This window comes from Gigantopelta aegis, chromosome 10 (assembly GCF_016097555.1).
Source record: "Gigantopelta aegis isolate Gae_Host chromosome 10, Gae_host_genome, whole genome shotgun sequence".
NCBI lineage: Eukaryota > Metazoa > Mollusca > Gastropoda > Neomphalida > Peltospiridae > Gigantopelta > Gigantopelta aegis.
In genome coordinates this window covers 40,290,418-40,311,448 of record NC_054708.1, presented here as the reverse complement: position 1 = coordinate 40,311,448, position 21,031 = coordinate 40,290,418, and the positions used below count along the sequence as shown (strand labels likewise).

Sequence of the window (21,031 nt, the reverse complement as noted above, 5' to 3'; positions counted from 1 at the left end):
ACCAGCATACAATTTGTTTTATTTCACTGTTGAATGACCAAACACATCATAAGTTAATCCATAAATCTGAAAAGAGGGGCGGGATTTAGCTGTCGGTAGATAACATGCATTGCAGGATGGAAGCACATCAGTAGAACTATGATTGTTTTTTCCCCATTCCAAGCAGTGACCCATGACTGGTATGTGTTCTCCTGTCTGTGGGAAGTGCATATCAAAGCTCCATTGCTGCTAAAGGAAAAAGGTAGCGGGTATCCATAAAGACGAGTTAAAAATTACAAAATGTTTCACATCCAACAGCTGATGATTAATAAATCAACGTGCTCTAATGGTGTTGTTATTTTATCTCAAAAGGTTGCAACTGTTTCTTTTTTTATCTATAAATATCATTTATTAAAATAGGGTAGGGTGTTGGACTTGATAACAAACACATAACTGGTGCAGGATATTTTAAGGGTATTTTTAAAATGAGGCGTGCATTTCTTGCAAATCAATAAATTTTTGAACATTTCACAATTCTGATATATTTCCAGATTGAACCCCCCCCCCCCCCCCAAAAAAAAAACCTACCCCAAAAGGCTACAGGTAATTAATTAAAAGAACATGGTGCAGTTCCCTTCCATACAGCATTAAGAGTACACTACTACATTATATATACAACATACAGACCTTTTCTCTCTTGCATAGCTGTGGATGGACAAACTTTTTGAACAGAAAGTTGGAGCCTCGAGTCATGGGTGAGAGTAGCCACAACACAAACACAATTTTGACCTCGTAGTAAAAGGGAAGCCTGAAAATAAGTTAGACATGCTTAAATATGGTATTATGAATTTTAAAAAATAACCTAAAGGCAAAAAGTTTGTTTCTATTGTAAAGTTTAAGTTTTGAAGACCAACTAAGTGAAAACAAGTATTCTGGAGCATTCTGGAGCGTGCTGAAGCATTATACAGGGGTGCAGAAATAGAAAATATTTAACTAGCCTGCCGGATCATAAACAACTAAATTTTACTAGCCCACCAGAATTTTGACTAGTCTGCCAGTCTATAGAACAATATATTATTAACAATATTATAATATTCTGATGAAATATATTAATATATTGACAAAACATTGTTAACTGCACTTGGTAAGTAATCAACATCACGTGTCAAACTAAATAAAAAAAGACAGACAGACCGTTGGGCTGGTAGTTGCATTTTTTAAATCGACCATACAAAGTTTTAATTGCATTTGGCGAGCAGGCGAGCACTTTCTGCAGCTCTGAATATATGTCCCCTACAGGGCCCCAACACATTTTTGTATTTCCTAAGTTCAAGGGCCATAACTCTCTGTGAAAATGGGTAAATTGCCATAATAGTCAAACTTGATCTGCAACATTACATGATAAAACTATACACCAAATTTTAGCTCAATATCTTGAGGTATTGCAGAAAAACATCTGAAAAACTATGTGGGACAGATGGACAGAAATGCAGGACAGAGATGAAACTTATATTCCCCTCCTGTTGGACTGGTATGGGGTTATAAATGTAAAACACAACCATATATTTGGTAAAAATAACAATATCCTCCTCCGTGCACCCTAACAGTTTAAGTTTTCCAAACAAAACCAATGTTAACACCAGTATCAGAACAGTGTTTTAGAAAATTCCACAATCAGTAACATCTGACAGAATGAATTCTGTATGGTGAAAGATTTACAAATCTAACTGTGATTCTGATCCACCCACCATGAACCTGTCACTTCTTTTCTTTGTAAGTAGGGCAAGCAAAAGGTCAAGACTGCATAGACAATAACATTAATAATCAATAACATACATAAATATAGTCACTGAAAGTGTACAACAATCGCTTTATATGGAGTCCAATTTTGAACAATTAAATATATAGACCATAAAAATAATAAAATTAAGATTTTGACATCCAAATAGTCAATACATATAAATGTTTAAAATGGAACATAACCATATTCTCACAATTAAACCAGTTTCAGTAGCAAAACTTAAAAAAAAACCGCCTCAAAGAATGTAGAATTTGTGTGTAATTAAACACCTACCGGTACATCACGATCACTCACCATGATATAAATACATCAGCAAAAGTTTCGACACAATAAAATAAGGCAAACACGATCCAGTATATCATCCATTTCACCTGTAAAAGACAAGACTAAGCATAATTCAGTTTGTTACCTATATGGTTAAAAATAGCTTGGTTCATATCTAAGTGTTAGAACGTCAAGTGACTGTAAAATGTGTATAAACAGAAAAAGTCAACCACACATACCCAAATATTATTGAAAACAATTACTGTATTCTATAGGTAAAACTAAAACAGGTATATGCTTGCAGTGTCATAAAACAAGTTCAACTACTATTTGAACAGCCAGTAAATACTGAAACATTTAAGGTAATAAAAAACAAATATATTTTAGTTAATGAAGGCCATTAATCCCTGGAATTAACTGTCAGTGTCCATCCTTTTGCCCGCTAATGCCTCGGTCACTTATGATGCTGCTGCCGCACGGTTCTGCACTCTGCGGTCTGCGGTTTGTAGATGGGATTTTTACAAATTATACGGCTTTGTGGGCTGCAGAAGCAGTGTTCACAAATGTTAAGGGGTCTGCATGGCAATCGTAAAAGTCATGAAATCAAAATGCATGAGGAGACCGCAAGGCGCTAGTTAACAAACCGCGAGGCACCCGTACGGCGATCACAAGGTTGTTGCGGTTGCCACAAGGTTGTTGTGTCGGGTGTATAAGGCGCGGCTCTGCGTACAATGGCCATAATCCATCTAGTCACCACCCAGTGAACATGAGGTCACCTCACGGCCACCGTACAGTGACCTTGTGATACTACATGCGGCGGGGTTGCGGCCTACAGCCTTGCGATTTCCAAAAAAAAAGTTTAATGTCAAATTAAAAAAATCGTAAGGCCCTGCGACAAGCAAAAAAACTTGAGATCACCTCACGGCTACAGTATTCTACCGTGCGGCCACCGCACGGTTATGTCAATTTTGAGGACTTACGGCTGCCGCCAAGACGCCGCATGCCATTTGTGACCAAGGCATAACCAAAATTAAAGTTGGTATAGCCCTAATAAGCTATAGCAATGTAAAATATGCTTTACTGCTAATAAAAAAGAAGTCCAAGTGATTGCAATGGGTTTCTTTTCTCATACACAATACAATTTGTTGTAATTATATATATATATATATATTATTGAGGCTGCAAATTTAGAAGGAAGGAAATATTTTATTTAACGACGCACTCAACACATTTGAGAGGAAACCCGCTGTCGCCACTCCATGGGCTACTCGTTTCGATTAGCAGCAAGGGATCTTTTATATGCACCATCCCACAGACAGGATAGCACATACCACAGCCTTTGATATACTAGTCGTGGTGCACTGGATGGAGTGAAAAATAGCCCAATGGGCCCACTGACAAGGTTCGAACTCAAACCAACCGTGTATCAAGCAAGCACTTTACCACTGGGCTACATCCCGCTCCACAAATTTAGAAGGATTCCATGCTTCTATGAATCCCAGATTTTAAGTCACAAGCATAAGATCATGAGATTGAATCCATAATATCTATAAAAAAAAATGCTTTACGATTCTGATGGAATCCTAAAAACAACCCAAAATTGCCCAAATTCAGTGCCTGTAATACATATATTTTCCAACTTCATCTCAAGAGGTAATTGATTTCTACTGCCATGCGAGACCCTCAAAGTACACCTGCATGTATTCCTCCACCAGATCTATTTACTATATACCCACTTAAACTACGTTTACCCACTGTGGGTGTGACTGCCACAGAGAAGCATATTCAAATCATCATATCACTGTATTCAGTCACAGAGAAGCATATTCAAATCATCACATCACTGTCTGAATACGGCAGAACAAATTAACATAACCATGTTTTTACAGTAATTATACCTCCATTTGTGAAAGGAAAAGGTGTATGTGTGACAGTAGAGCCATAACCATGTTTTTACAGTAATTATACCTCCATTTGTGAAGGGAAAAAAGTATATGTTTGTCAGTAGAGCCGTGACCAATATTAGCTGTGAAAAAGCAAAGACTGACCTGAAACCACTCTGGTTTTTAATCTGTACACTTCTCTATAACCCATTATGATATCACATTTCCATGAGATCCCATGGCTATTTGCATAGAATATGCTTTATAAAAAGATTTCCAAACAGCCAAACAAAGATGTATTTGCCATGTTCACTACAACTACCATAGATTTAAGTGCCTCCTTTTTGTTACAGGTTAGCTATGTGAACAGATTTCAAATCAATAATATAACATTCACTTAAAATAGGGTTAAGCTAGTGTAATATTTATTTCGGTCAGTTTACTTGTTATCTCGGGTGGTGAAGATCACATCAAAGAAAGGGGGTATTTGTGGGTGAACCCACTTCCTCCCCATACCAGATGAAAGTTATTGGAAATTGGAGCTTGTATTAACACAAACTTCAGTGTTTGCCACGAAAGGCAAATGATCAGCAGGCTTTCTGCCAGAAAATAACTTGAGAGTTCATAATAAAAACAAAACGGCACTTAAAGTGCCACTACTAGGTGATTATAGGTTAGAATATTTTAAAATTGGACCCTGCATTTTATGCGCTTTGACAAATTTAAAAAACAGCAGTTCTCTTACTATATCATATCAAAATTTAAAATATACTTGCCTTAAAAGTTTTAGGAGAGTGGTGAATTGATTGAAATCTTGCAATATAATTTTTTATACATTTTATTTAAAACTTCATGTGATTGCTCACCTAACACCATTTCAGGAGAGTGATTTTAACTCACATTGATTTTGCAATGGTGATGACTAAACTGACAGGAAGCATCACTTTAGGTTTAAAGTACATATAAATCTCCTTCAAAAAAGATTACCATTTATTATGCAACTTCAAGTCATTTTGTTTTTAAATATGACAAACATTTCAAGTCTTATAATTATATGAAATTAAGTTTTGCATTTACCCTCTAGCAACCCCCTCCCCCCACTTCATTAATATACAGTCAAACCTGTCTTAAGCAGTTACACAAGGGAGTAGATAAAAGTGGCCGCTTAATTCAGGTGGCCGCTGAGTACAGGTTGACACATATTATATAGTCTTTAAAACATTTGTTGTTGTTTATTGTTTTACCATCTGTACTGCTAATCAACGGATGTGTGCTTCACAGTTGACTATAAATCAACGTTTGACATGTCGTCTCCTTCAGAAATAATGCAAATGGAATACATTAAATTAACTGTTCTCAACAAGTTTGTTTTCTTTTTCCATTTAATTCCTACTTCATGCAGTGTATTGTCATAGTAAGTGAACCTACAAATGTCAAGCGTAACCTGCCCAGAGGCAATTAGATGCATCCAGAGTCATACTTTCTTAATTGATACACAGTAGAGATGTCCGGACTGAATGGGTACTAGTATTCCTGAAGGTGTGAAGATTGGTTATTTGCTGCACCTTATCGCTGTTGTTAAAATATCTCTTTTTATATAATAGTAAAATTTTACTGTAGCCACTTAATACAGGTATTTTAGCTATTTGGGATTCGATTTAGGTGGCCGTTGGCCGCATTAGACAGGTGACCGCTTATTACAGGTGTATTTACATTATAAATCATTTGGGAGGGAAAAAAGTGGCCGTTAAAGGCAGGTGATCACCGAGTACAGGTGGCCACTAGGACAGGTTTGACTGTACTTAATTAAAACAATTTACCACAAATATAATGAACTGGAAGTACAAATTTACAATAGGTTTCTGTTTTGAAAACTAAGCCAGGAATACATTCACAATGCCATCCATTCATGCCCGCAAGATAAATTCTAGGTTAATACTTTATCTGAATAATCAATTTCCCCTGCCAGACGTAGCAAACCAAATGAATTACATTACTTTTTGGCCAAGTTATTCCTCACCAAATTCAATCCAATGTAAATTTGGGAGATCGATGGAAAGTGATTTGCCAGCCATGATCTGAAGCAAACAGCTGATCTGCAGCTTGGGGACCCTGCAAGCAACAGCCTGTCAAGCTGACAACAACAGGACATGCTGATTTTTATGTTCAACTGTCAGCATAGTTGGCATGCTAACATTAACACAACACAATCTTTTATTAGTCTCGGCCATGAAATGAAACAAAATATTTATTACATTATGCACACACACACACACACACACACACACACACACACAAACACTCAATCCATTCTCTTTCGCTTTTTTTTTTTTTCATCATACAGAAAAAGATTACTGCAAATTAGTAATATGATTTCACAAGATGTGTATTAGCAAGCAGTTAAGAACAATCCTGCCCTCAATACTTTCTATTGGCAAATAATGCACTTTTATGTGACCTACATTAGACTACTATGCAAATAATAGTATTCATAAATAAATTAATGCAGAAAGAGAGAAAAACACATTAAACATAAGGTCTGAAAGAGATAGTTTATTGCTACCATTTGATGCCCACCTCACACTGTTTACTCTAAGTAACCAGTCAACAACACTACCACTGCCTTGAAAGATCTGTATTTAGATGTCAAAACAAAGACCTGTTTTACTGGCCTAGCACAGGGATAGTACTTGTAAAAATGAGTATGTGGGTTTTGAGACAGTCCCTGCCAGGCAATTATTTCTTATAAAGTGGAAAGGCGAAGTGGTTGGTCCAGGCATACACAACAACTGACAGCAGCTGCTGGTCTCAGCTTATTGATTTCCACACAACTCGTCACACATGCACAAACAGCCAAGTCATTTCCCCCTCACACAACATGCAACCAAGCTGGGAAATAGTTTAACAATACACACATGTACATGTACATTGAAAAGATACATGTGTATATCATGTTTAATAAAGGTCAGGAAATAATCTTCTTCAAAGACAAATTTTCATTGTTATTTTTATTATTTATAATAAATAAAATAAAGGACTCATCACAGCTATCAATATTTTCACAAATACCTAAAGTATATATTCCTTTTTAGCTTTCCCCTTACCCTCCTAAAAGTGTACCTCAAAAATGTTGATTTTGCAAGGACTACTTTTATTTTTTTAAAATCTAAATTTCATTTTAAAAGCGTATGTCGGCATTTACCTTCCCCCAACCTCCAGGAGTCAGCATATGGCTTGTATGTTCATAATTGTGAATGACCTCTAAGTATAAGCAAATTAAAAGAGCATTTCACATTTATTAATCTGTAAGATATAAAACATATTATATATAAGACATGTTAAAGAAAAGAGTTCATCAACAATATGACCAGAGCTTGTAGACTGCATTTCCTGTTTGATAGATTCTCACCGGGAGATGGAGAAAAATGTAAATGCAAGCTGATAATTTCCCTTGGGCACATCACTCCAATTGGTGAGATGGTGACATTTCGCTAGCTTTTTGTGAGGTTGCAACTTTTTAAATTACTCGAAATTACACACTGATGTGAGCGTGAGTCACGGCCTTGTCCGACTGTTGATAGAGAATGTCAGGTCAGATCATCCTATGATATAATACTGTTGAATGGGAAATTTACACTCACAGCTAGCTCTGACTCAACAGTCACCAAGTTATCAGCATTACTTTGTAAGCTACAACCTAAAAATAAAAGGGATAGCACTGTGCAAAACACCCCTCATCATCTGCCTAATGATTAGAAGGAAATATTTTATTTAGCGGCACACTCAACACATTTTATTTACGGTTATATGGCGTCAGACATATAGTTACAGACCACACAGATATTGAAGGAGGAAACCGATGTCGCCACTTCATGGGCTACTCTTTTCGATTGGCAGCAAAGGATCTTTTATATGCACATACCAGAGACAGGATAGCACATACCACGGTCTTTGATGTACCAGTCGTGGTGCACTGGCTGGAGCGAGAAATAGCCCAATGGCCCACTGATGGGGACTGATCCCAAACCAACCACGCATCAAGCGAGCGCTTTACCACTGGGCTGTGTCTCGCCCCGCCTAATGATTAGAGTCCTGCAACTATTAAGCCATTTTTTACACTGCAGATCACACACTACATACTAAAAAGAAGCTACATTTACAAGAAAATATTTTGATTAAATTATAACTCTATGTATGTGTAGCTAAGTACATGCCAAAACAGAATGTGATTTCATATACATATTTATCCTAATAACAAGATGGTAACATTGAATGCCGAAGGCACAGAACACATCATTTTGAAGGATCTCTAATGCCAGCTGAGCACCCCAGGCAGTCATATGGACCAGACAGTTTTATATTAAAAAGGGATCAAGACAAAATAATGCTAATGGATTCACAATCTCCCTCTAAAATATATGGGTCCTTCCTCTTAATACTTCAGCTCAGTCCTACTGAACAATTCTATAACCAGATTTTGAGGCTAACGCAAATGTTTATATATTGATTGCATATACATTATATTGCTTTTTATTTTCGTTATATAAATTGTATTAATATTAATTATTGTCCATTTTAATGATTAAACATTTAACATCAGTGTTCTAGTTTTAAAACTCAAAGCAGGTGTTCATGAGGAAACAGCAGGTGACCATGACATTAACATACAGAAAATAAACAGTCACAGAAAATGAGTTCTATAAAATCTTGTTGACAGCCAGCATTAATTGTCAGTAATCAGCTGAAATAAAGAACTCTGATGACTGTAATTTGTAAACAGTGGCTATTCTGGAATGTTTTAATATTCCACTTATACTAAGGTATTGATTAGTGTAGAAGTAAATTTTAGCTCTATACCAAACAAATGAATATTATTGATTTGTACACGCAGAGCAGCAGTGTTTGACAATACCTTTACCATGCACTGCTTTTACGCATGTGGTGCAGGATCATACATTTCCCATTCAGTGTTTTCATATTTCCTCAGTCTAGTGTATACCACACCATGATGTGTAGGTATATATAGAATGTACTATCACAACTGTACCTCATGTACTGTACACTAGTATCACCCCTACTAAATACATGTATATCATGTGAAGGTTTTACTATATTGCTACAAGTATATATATATATATATACAGAAATGAGCCAAAGCTTGCTGAACCTTGTTTTAGTTGTGTGTTACACACCACAACACAAACTGAATAGATCTGTGAGTCACAGCTGAAAAGTAGTTGAATTGTTGTTTTGCCTTTATCGACCAAGTCAGATAAAATATTCTGACAGGTTTGAGACGACCCCCTGCGATGCCCGGTTGGCCTATTTTTCACTACACAGTTGTTTGTAGTGTAGGACACAGCAGGGTGTCATTAGTTGACATGACAAAATACATTAAGTATTTTATACACATGTATGTAAACTATACATATGTATTAAAATATAAAATAACTTTTTTTAAACAAGCCAGTTTTGACTATTGTGATAATTTTGTGTTATATATAGTTCTGTGATACTGATCATTATCAATTGACAGGTTTATTCCAATGCATGCATATACATGTATATGTATTACGGTATATTAGACCATTCATTCATAAAACATTTTAAAATACAAAATACATACATATGTTAAAGGAATGCTCACGCAAAGCTTTGGACTGGTATGCATATTCAACAATATATAATGCACATTATTGCTTAATATCAACAAGTATATTATTATATTTAAATGTGACAGCTATTATATATAACAGCCATCTCAGCAAGCCGGTGGTTACGTAATATGTAACATGTCATGTCAGGAATTAAGTCTTAGAACTGAAGAAACAAACGTACCTGATTTTTGTGCAATGTTCTGTAATAATATCCATCCCAGTAAGCCAGCAATAAGTATATATTATTTTACAATACAAAATAAGTGTCAAAATAACTGTATCAAGTTTTACCCTAAGTACTGAAATGATAAAAGGAGTGTTTTCTTAGTTAATTGGTCTATACCGGTACTTTCAGTGGCCTCCACCTGTGATTCCTGATTGGCAGGTATATATTTGATAGGTAGACGAGCCATTAATTACCGATAGGTAGACGAGCCATTAATTACCGCCGTAGACACAAAATTACATATAGGCGGTATTTTTTTTAACATTAAAGGGAAAAAGAAAGAAATAAAGGTTTTATTTAACGACGCACTCAACATATTTTATTTACAGTTATATGGCGTCAGACATATGGTTAAGGTCCACATAGATATTGAAGTAGGAAACCCGCTGTCACCACTTCATGGACTACTCTTTTCGATTAGCAGCAAGGGATCTTTTATATGCCCCATCCCACAGACAGGATAGTACATACCATGGCCTTTGTTACACCAGTTGTGGAGCACTGGCTGGAACGAGAAATAACCCAATGGGTCCACCAACGGGGAACGATCCTAGACCGACCGTGCATCAAGTCTTTACCAATGGGCTACGTCTCGCCCCAACATCAAAGGGTATCGGGGAATATCTGCAACCCTTAAAATGGTAATGAACATTATCAGACGTCATGTTTTATTACAGTAAATCATTCTGTAAAACTCTTGATTAAGTAGACTTTCCCATCTAAAATAACAGAACTGACCAAGTACGTAGTCCCAAAGAAAAGAACATTATTACTTGGATATCATGAGTGGTCATTTTTGATCCAACGTAGCCACCAACAGGCCTAATAGTATGCATTTTTTCTTTAGATTTTTAAGAGAGAAAAATACTATAACCCCATTTCGTTCTATTAATGCAAATTGAAATATATTTAGTTAAATAGTTTATTATATTATCAAGTCATTTATGTCATTTAGGTTGATGAAAGTGAAGCATTTTGTCGTAAATGACTGCGTTTTTTTACACTGCATACTAGAGTTGGTAGGAGCTGACGTCATTTCACCCCAAGCTACAATACCGGACGCAACAAAATGGCTGCCCACAGTTAAAGTGTCAGTATGTGTTGGTAGTCCGAGTATGCATCTTTCCAACACATAAGGCTCATGTCTGAGTTTACTTCCCCTTTAACTCAGTTGTGTTTCAGATATGCTTAATTAACTTAGGTGCTTGCTCAAAATTGCATAATAGCAGCTTCCTGTCAATATTATTGATAATCTACAACTGTATGCCCATAAAAAAATTACAACCAAATATTTTAATTTACCAAAAACAGAAAAGGAGAACCACTGGAGAACAATTGATGAAACTGAGTGCGTTCAGTTGAGAGTGAACACTTCATACCACTAAGGGGTGGGACGTAGCCCAGTGGTAAGGCGCTCGCTTGATGTGCAATCAGTCTGGGATCGATACCCATCAGTGGGCCAATTGGGCTATTTTTAGTTCCAGCCAGTGCACCACGGCTATGGTATGTGCTATCATGTCTGTGGCATGGTGCATATAAAAGATCCCTTGCTACAAATGGAAAAATGTAGTGGGTTTCTTCTCCAAGTCTATACATCAAAAATTAACAAATGTTTGACATCCAATAGCTGGGATGTGGTTAAACATTCATTCATTCATTCATTCCTATAGCTGATGATTAATAAATTAATGTGCTCTAGAGACGTCGTTAAACAAAACAAACTTTTTATTTCATACCATTAGGCTGTGTCGGGCACATTTTGCTGACAAGTTTGCTGTCTTTGTGCCAATCTGATGATGTTATCTTTCTACCAACAGTCAACTTGCCACATTTTGTGAATTTTCCAAATACGTAAAATTTGAAGATAGGAAATTACATGTAGTTATACTGAATGCAACTATTTATATGCACAAGCAAAGATTATGTGAGGGGTCAATTATATTTAACAAGGGGCAGGATTTAGCTCAGTCGGCTGAGTATTCGTTTGATGTGCTTGCATCACAGAATCGAACCACCTCGATGAAGGAAGGAAATGTTTTATTTAACGACGCACTCAACACATTTTATTTACGGTTATATGGCGTCGGACATATGGTTAAGGACCACACAGATCTTGAGAGAGGAAACCCCCTGTTGCCACTTCATGGGGTGGGCTACTCTTTTCGATTAGCAGCAAGGGATCTTTTATATGCACCATCCCACAGACAGGATACTATATACTGGAACGAGAAATAGCCCAATGCCCACTGATGGGAATTGATCCTAGATCAATTGCACATCAAGCGAGCACTGTACCACTGAGCTACATCCTGCTCCTCCACTTCGATGAATCCATTCAACTTGGGGGTTTTCTCGTTCCAACCAGTGCACCACAACTGGTCAAAGGACATGATATGTGATTTTCTGTCCATGGTAAAGTGCATACAAAAGATCCCTTGCTGCATTAGAAAAAATGTAGCGGGTTTCTTCTGATGACTACGCATAATTACCAAGTGTTTGACATCCAATAGCTGATGATTAATAATTCAAGGTGCTCTAGTAGTGCCGTTAAACAAAACAAACTTTAGCTTTTTTAATTTAATGCATAAATAGAAAATATGGCAGTGTAACTTTGAGACAGCACCTTTAAAGGCAGCTGCACAGATAGTTGATGTACTAAATAGCCCCCAAAATAATGCTTCAAAATATACATATTTTGTGATCAACATGTTGGTTAACAACTCAATTATGGCTTAAGCAGCCATAATTCACAGATATCTTTGTTAATTTTTCACTAACGATTGTCATCTAAAATGTATGGTAACACTGTTAGCTGAAGAAGGTACACACACTATGCCTGCATAGGAAGCCCATATTATTTGGTAAGGCCTATTTTGACTCCACGATGGGTGAAGGATGTGAGATAATGCACCACTCATATTTGTAAAAATAAGATACTTTTTGCTGCATTTATGATTCTGAAACAAAAATGTATGTTTCAATGACAGTGTTTGGTGATATTGTATTTTAAGCCATGAATCCAAGTTGGATTTTTTTTTTTTTTTTTTTTTTTTCCAATTCTAAAGTAATATATCTTTAAAAAATTAAAATTAGGTTAAATAATGATCAGAACAAAGTCAGACCAGCCTTACTGCTTCTTACCGCCTTGGCAATGTATGTTGTAGGTCAACTATTGATAGATAAAAATGAGTTGGAATGTATATCATTTTTATTTACGATTCACTTTAAACAAAAATAAACCTTGTAATCTGTGATATGTAAAAGGATTTATTAAAATATTTTTATTACATTCCTATTCAGTCTTACTATAGTGATTTACAAACGTCATAGATGATTTACAAATGACCACATCATATTTGAAACATTACACAAGGCTGCCGCAGAGTATGATTCTTAACGTTAAGTAAATCCATGAAAGGAGTTTTGAAACACAGATTTAACAAAGTGTTGTTATGACATTAAATTAAAAACTGTTTTTGTAAAACACAAAAGAAGGTATGTAATAAATACAGAATTTCACATAAGTTGTTTTCGCTTCCTATTTATTGAACTCGTTTATTTTGCAAAAAACCATAACACTCGACCGCTACGCGGTTTTGTGGTATATATTCTTGCACAAAATAAACTTGTGCAATAAATAGGAAGCAAAAACAATGTGTGTGAAGTTCTGTATGTGTATCGTACCTAAAAACAATAATTTTATTAGAATTTAATCAGTCATAAATGTATACTAACATCAACATGTCAAGAACGTGTGTACATCACATCCACAGGTAAGTCACAAAACCATTCATTTGACTTAGGTAATTGTACAATTGAAATGAAATAAACAGGACTAATAATTTTTCCCCTCAATTTTTGATCAATTACAGAATAAAGATAATAACCCATTAACGATGTGGAATATCAGTTTTAAACCTTGTCAGGCAAAATAGGGAATTTCATTTGGCAAGTCTCACAAAATTCTCCATTCTTACCAACATAGAATAAAGTTGAAATCCGATATCATTATCTAGCTATTCTCTATATACATGCACATGTATATATTTGAGCATGTGTGTGCATGTTTGTTTGCATCTGTCTGTCCCTTTTTATTTTTATTTTTTTAAATCACTAATGACAATAAAATATAAATGTTAAGTCAATATTAGTAAATTCATTACTCACATATTCTCTGACATTCTTCGTCCGAACTGCTTTGTATGAAGCATAGGCTGGATACAGGGTCCCAAACACCAGTCTGCAAACAATATACACATACGGGGCTAGAAATGTCTCCACAGTCAAAAACAAATCTCGAAACGAAGCCATGCCTTGGGCATGAAAAGGTCACAATACAACACAGGTATATGCACACATATGCATATACTATAGTTTTGAGCAATAACCATTCACTTCACATGAGGCAAATTCAGTGTGAGCATTAAGAGTTTTGGTGGTTGTCATTTCATAGTAAAACGTTGAGCAAATATCAAGTTGCTGTTGTAGATGTAGCTGTTTTGTAATGTTCTATGAAAAAGCTCATTTTTCCATGAGGTAGTCTGTGAATTCCACAATACATTGCAGGTTTCACTGAAGACAACAGATGCCGTTTTGGTGACAGAACACACACACAAGTTCTTGAGTTGTACATGCATTTTCATCAGGAGAATGTCAGTGCTATTTCTGGTTCCGTGGAATCGTGTTTCTTTAGGTTTTTAATTTGTTTTATTGGTCTCTAGCAGCATCTCCATCTATTAAAGAACAGTTCTACTCATCTTACTAAAAATATGGTTTGGTGAAGTGGCAAGGGAATCAAACCCTTTTGAAGGCTCTTTACTGACAAACATTTGATGTTCTATGTTACTAAAAGTAAAACCAAGCTAAGCTGTTTATTACCAGTGGTATTACCAAATTCTCAAAGAGTTCTCCGACATGACAAAAATTAACATTCAACATAACAAAAATTATGTTGAATGACAACGTAAACATTTTAAATCAAAGATATCTTCATCTGAGCTAGTTAAAGATTGAATCATATGGGTAGATTATAACATAGAAAACTGATGTTCAGTGACCAAGGACCAGGAGAGAAAAAAAAATTTGTTGGTAACCCAGGCAGACAAGTATCAACGGTGACAACCTGATTATAATACTTTTCTTAACAGGTAAAAAGGACTCCACTGTCTGGCACTAACTACTGAACAATAGATTTGGGACAAGCAGTGGAGCATCAACATATTGTTCACACTGTGGAATACCTAAACTAGCTCAGAGATGACCTAGGCAACATTCAACATTCATAGACCTTACACATGCTACATGAAATGTGTGCATCAAGAGAAATGTGTTTCTCAAGAGAAAAAAAGAGGGCTTAATGGTACTTTCCTGAATACAACATGAACTCTTTCACTGGACTTCGTTTATTTTAAGAGAGACACTAAGTTAATTAATGATGATTCTTCTTAACACTTTATTGTAAAACTGCATGTGCCAGTGCTAACTAAATTCAAATATGACATAACACTTATGTAAAATCCTAACTTATCCTACTTATTTATTACATGCTACTATGAATGCTAATTATCTAAAACAAGCTGGAATTATTTTTTTTAAGCATCATTATTAATTTACTAATTAATTCAGTCCACAATTACAGTACAATCTATGGCTGAAGCAAGGATGGTTAAAGTTAATTAAGACAGCCTCATGCTTCAATGATGATATCAGTGAAGGTCAGCTGTTGATTAATTTGGTGTATCTGGCTTCATTACTTGGCTCTTAGCTAGGAACGCATAATCAGCTATGAACAGCCAACAGCTGAAAAGTAGCTGTTGCACTCAAAATCTGCGATCATAAATGGACAGGCACGGATCCAATAAGAAAGAAACAGCACTAAGGTTGAAAAACAGTAGTACCATGATTACAAAGATACTTCACAAACTAAAACAGAAACACACTCGTCCTGCTACTTTTACAAACTCCAAAACAAGACTTATCAAAATGTGATCTTCATCATTGTTTTCTTGACAATCCACACAAGTATATTTAGTAGTGACAAATGTTTTGTGCACAGTACTGCTTCCAAGTTACAAAAAGTAAACACCAGATGTTACACTCCTTACAACCTTATGTCTGATGAACACAGGATATCTGACTATCAAGTAACTATGACTGACCATTAAACCACATAATAATGTCAAAACTCAGCTTATGAAAATAGTTTACAGCACTATGTAATTATACTAATAATTTTCCACTGTAAGTTTGTCCACTTTTAAAACCGAAAAGCTCTCACTAGAGCCAAGTTTAGGAACCCATTATCCGTATGTTTTCTTCATCTTGTAGCCTGGGATACCAACAGATAATGCAGGTAGAATTTCACTTGCAAACAATCTCCAGCACTCACTAGAGCATGCACAAGAAAGCATCAACTGCAAGAAACCAGAAAGGGGAAAACATCTGTTTTCCATAGCAACTGGCTGGCACTAGTACCAGATAGCTTCTTGGCATAGGTACAAATAACATCAGATGGAAAGCTGTACATCAAGATTGTCATGTATACCTAACAGGCCCTGGAAAGGCAGATGTTTTTCACTGAAGCAATCTGGCAAACTACACCATATAAAAATAAGAAAACAGCTCATCCCTACATATTTTAATGCAAATTGTGGAGTGCCTAGAATTTTTTGTATCGATTATTATTTTAATACAAAATGCTTTGGTCTTTATTAGTGTAAGCTTATCAAAAGAGATATTAGCAGTGACATCCTGATTATTCTACTTCATCAAGCATTATTTACCTGAGATGCATGTAAATATCTATAGTTGTTAAAAATAAGTTGGGGAAGGGTCTAAAGGTCACTTGAGTAAAATATTGACCCCACCTACGAGACGCATGGAGTGCATGATACCCGTTTTCCTGGGTGTCAGAATGACCAAAATTTAAAAAATATTTCCCTCCATTGGTCAAGGAAGCTTGTCACCAAATTTACCCTAGTTGGAAATGGTGTAGTACATTTTTCTACACACCTCTAGTAAACGTTACCCTTCCCCAGGCACAAAGAGGGGACCCAACAGTAATGAAATTCACAATTTTGATATACCATCTAATGACCTTTGCATCTAGATGACTATTCCATTATAGCATTTCTGAAAGTAGAAGAGGTTTTTAAAAATTGGCTTTAAATTTGCCCTTTTAAACTCTGCCCCTCCAGATGACAAATAAATGTTTCCATGGGACAAGGAATCTTCCTACCAAATTAAGTTTGAAATGGTCTTACAGATCTGAAGAAATTACAGTTTAATTGAAGTGCTTTTTCTATTTAACTATAGCAAACTTCACCTTCACCCATGGGGATGTAACATTAAAGACACTCACAAATTAGATAAACCATCTACTGATCTTTACATATATGAAGACTATTCTGATTTCCCATAGCATTTCTGGAAAAATAAAAAATAAATAAAAATAGACTGCAGTATGTTTAATGAATTAATTGTCAGTGGGTGAAAAGACTGGGCTCAGAGCTGGCCATGGTTGTGTATTAAATTTTGCTTCTGCAGGTACAGTGACCAGTTGAAGATGGTGAGCATGGGTGTAGTAATCCTGAAAAACGTAATGTTGTCCATTTCAATGTGCTAAGAGATGTTGTCACAGTAGTTTTGGCCTGTTAGCCTCCTGTGAACAATAACCGATCCACCTTCAAATCGGCCATAAGGACAAATGTTGATGCCGTTGATGTTGGCATACTGTTCACTGGCACAACTCCAAACATGGTTACGTGGATCAATGTACCCTAACCCAGTGCCTATTAGCCCAATGTCTATTACTTGTATATCAATGGTTTAAGCTTCATGACAAAAATTAATAGCAATTTGATCAGAAAACCTGTAGCCAAATCCAGGTAACATTTAGCTACACAGAATTATTTTTTAAAATAGCTATACATACATAAATGACACAGTTTTCAAATTAGCTTTTTGGAGAGTTGGTAATGAGATATTTTCGCCAAATTCAACTTTAAATTGCATTTGGCAATTTGGTGAGCGATAACTTAAACCCTGCATTGGCATGGCAGCATTTTATCTTACTGTCAAAGATGACATGACATAAGATCAACATGCAATCAGCTCTGAATCATTTCACCAATGACTCCGACTCCAGCTGTAACACAGAGTTAGTTTGCAATTTGACTGGATGCTTGCTATCGACTTATTAAAGTGTATGTTGTTATAAAGCGATCCTGAATCAAACTTGTGGCCATCTCCCATCTTGAACGCAGATCAGCCACATTTCGGGTTTGTCTAATGACATATACATATACGGTCCCAACTTGCAGCATGCCCACAGCCATGAGATATTCCTAACGTTGAAGATGTCACATTGTTACCAATTTATATAAACTACATGTTGTCAAAAGTGTGACAGTTTGTGGTTTTGTGTTACATGTACAAACAAAAAAGGTTATTTCCACAGTGTTCATGCAATATGCAATATACACACAATCCAAGTGTTCTATTTGAATAAACACACCTTCACGTACATTATTCCATCTTAAAAGGGGCTTTGTTTCTGAGCTGCGTTGAGTAGGAACATTACAATGTCAGACACTTATTTTAACTGGTTTAATTCAATAATTATTCATATTTGTACTGAAATACCCCCTACTTATTTTGAACAGTATAGTATTATTATGTAGGCCAAGAAAGTACTGAAGTAATGTATGACCAATTAAGCAAGTGCATCAGACATAATTTTGAAAAGCAAAAGAGAATGTCTTCATCATCCTCATTATCAAAATTATGAAAACTGCTGAACATTCCCAGCATGCTTGTTACTTAACCATTTAGAAGATCATTCACACCACATCCATTCTCCTTCCAATGACATACCATTCTTCTATATCCCTTTTTCTGAATCTACTTGGCTTTTGTATGCTACATATAAATTAGTCTTATACATATGCAAAAAAACTGAAAATGTTTTACCATTTGCATCAGGCCAAAAAAAAAAAAAATAGGCATGTTTCCGATTGCATCCCCCCCCAAAATTATGGTAGGTAGGTAGGGTTTTTTTTTGAGGTTTTAAAAAAAATAAAAAATTGAATACTATCATAATAATAATAATTATTGTTGTTGTCATAATAGTAGTAGTAGTAGTAGTAGTAGTAGTAGTAGTAGTAGTAGTAGTAGTAGTAGTAGTAGTAGTAGTAGTAGTATTGGTATGCACTGTTTGTGTATTTCCTTAAATTAATGGGACATTTGTATTAATTTCGTTGTTCTTAATTTAAATACTTTATGCAAACATTTGATATGCATTAATAATAAGACCTGTTGATTTAAGTGAAGACGAGAATTAAGCTGAATTGATACGATTATATTTAATCGAAATAACCTGTACCAAGGCTATGTTCGTACATTCGGTTACTTCCGTAACCGACCAAGCTGTTCAGTGGTAGCTAATCAGGGGAAGGAACTCTATTACAAAAGCTTTTCCATAATTTCTCGATTTTTTTCGGAAGGGAATTACATGTGCAAAATGTATCGTATAATAGTACGTAAACAATGTGCAAGGAAGGAAATACTCTTGTTTGGTGATGTTGTCCTCTTTTATTTTTACTTTTTTTTTTTTTTTTATTATTATTTTTTCAGGGTTTTTTTCAGTTTAAGAGAAGAAAAAAATTAGGGTCGGGGGGGGGGGGGGGGGGGGGGGGGTAAAACTAGGGACGGTTGGTCGACCGGAAACAAACTTCTTTTTTTTTTTGGCCTCACCAAGAATTTTTTTTAATATTGGTTAACTGATCTAGAATGACCCACACATTTTTATGTATGAGAACAAGACTTTGTTAACACCATAACTTGTCTGAACTGCTGTGCCTGCTAAGACAATCGAACAATATAATTCGTATATCAGCACAAGACAGTCCAAGGAATATTTTAACAAAGTTATAATGTCATCTATGAATCACTGCTTTTTTCATGGAAGACTGTCATGGTCCTAAACAACAGAAGACGGCCAATGTTGAAGAACTGAATGGACACCACGAACATTCTGACACAGTCATTACAGGCTGGATTATTGGCTAAGGGCGAGCACCAATTTGACAAAGATAGTCCACTGGGTGACCATCTATTTTACAAACAATATATAACTTACCTACACCATTATTTAAAGATTTATTATTATTATTATTTTAATTAACCTGGATTGCCATCTACTGAGTATTAGACATTTGGAACATGTCGTAAGTGACACTGTCAGTTCCTAAAATCGACCAAAAAGTTACGTTCAAAACAAACCAGACTTGTATCTAGGTCTAGCACACACTGCGTCTGTGCATGTGCAAACTACAGATCTAGCACAAACCACACAGAACATGTGCTACATTTTGACAGTGCCAGACCAAGAACCAGCATGATGGTTTTAGCTTTACAAAGACTTTGCAAAAAAAAAATAAAGCTCAAAACATATTGCAGACACTGCACATATATCTTTTTAACCTTGAAGTCATCAACTTATTGGAATGGACTGCTTAAGCCACATTATCTATTGTCCGTCCCACACGGTACACATTTTTTCATACTGTGGAATTTGCTACATATTATATATTTCTGAGCCAACTGTTTTGTATCTTGCACACAAAAATAGTTTTAAAAAAAATTGTTATTTCCAAAACAGTTTTACTTTTCTTATGTCAAACCAAACTGAAATTATTAACAAAAAACACTTTTGTAGAAGAATGGAACAGAATATAGTAGACCAACTTTTTGTTATTATTCAGTGTTATTAAAAACGAATCATATTTAACAGGGCGGTAGGAACTGGGTGTGGGTGGTAATAAATCACTCTCTTTAAGTTCCAGGTGAGTAATTTGCATTCCATAGGGAAAATCTTGAGTAAAACTAGCTCACAAAAATAAATTAGGTGCAATTGAACACATCTGATGTGAAGGACTGATCGGATGTGACTTGACTGCTGGAACTCCCATTTCTTGACCTGAAGGAGTTTACACTGACAAAGAATGACAACGAAGCCATTAACAAAAACAAATCAGAATTTGTAAGTGATATACTTCGGGCATTTCAGTTTGAGCCTGTATTCACTAGTGGTGGTCTGATTAATTGGAATAATCGAAGATTGGTTGGTAAAATCCAAATTCCAACTACCATAATCGATTACAATTTCTGGTAATCGATTTTAAACGATCATACACATTTCCGGATTAATCTGTGAAATGTA

The 21,031-nt window shown here is 35.6% G+C and overlaps 1 protein-coding gene across 2 annotated transcripts in view; it reads right to left on the bottom strand.

The window, feature by feature from the left end:
* The window catches only part of LOC121383177 (receptor expression-enhancing protein 1-like), a 52,979-nt gene that overhangs the window by 26,390 nt on the left and 5,558 nt on the right, over nucleotides 1-21,031 (bottom strand). For both annotated transcript variants that reach the window (XM_041513023.1, XM_041513024.1), the window contains exons 2-4: nucleotides 13,978-14,050; nucleotides 2,075-2,151; nucleotides 667-787 (exon numbers count right to left, since the gene is read on the bottom strand). In XM_041513023.1, the coding sequence (XP_041368957.1) occupies nucleotides 667-787; nucleotides 2,075-2,151; nucleotides 13,978-14,050 (271 nt within the window). The remainder of the gene's footprint in view (nucleotides 1-666; nucleotides 788-2,074; nucleotides 2,152-13,977; nucleotides 14,051-21,031) is intronic.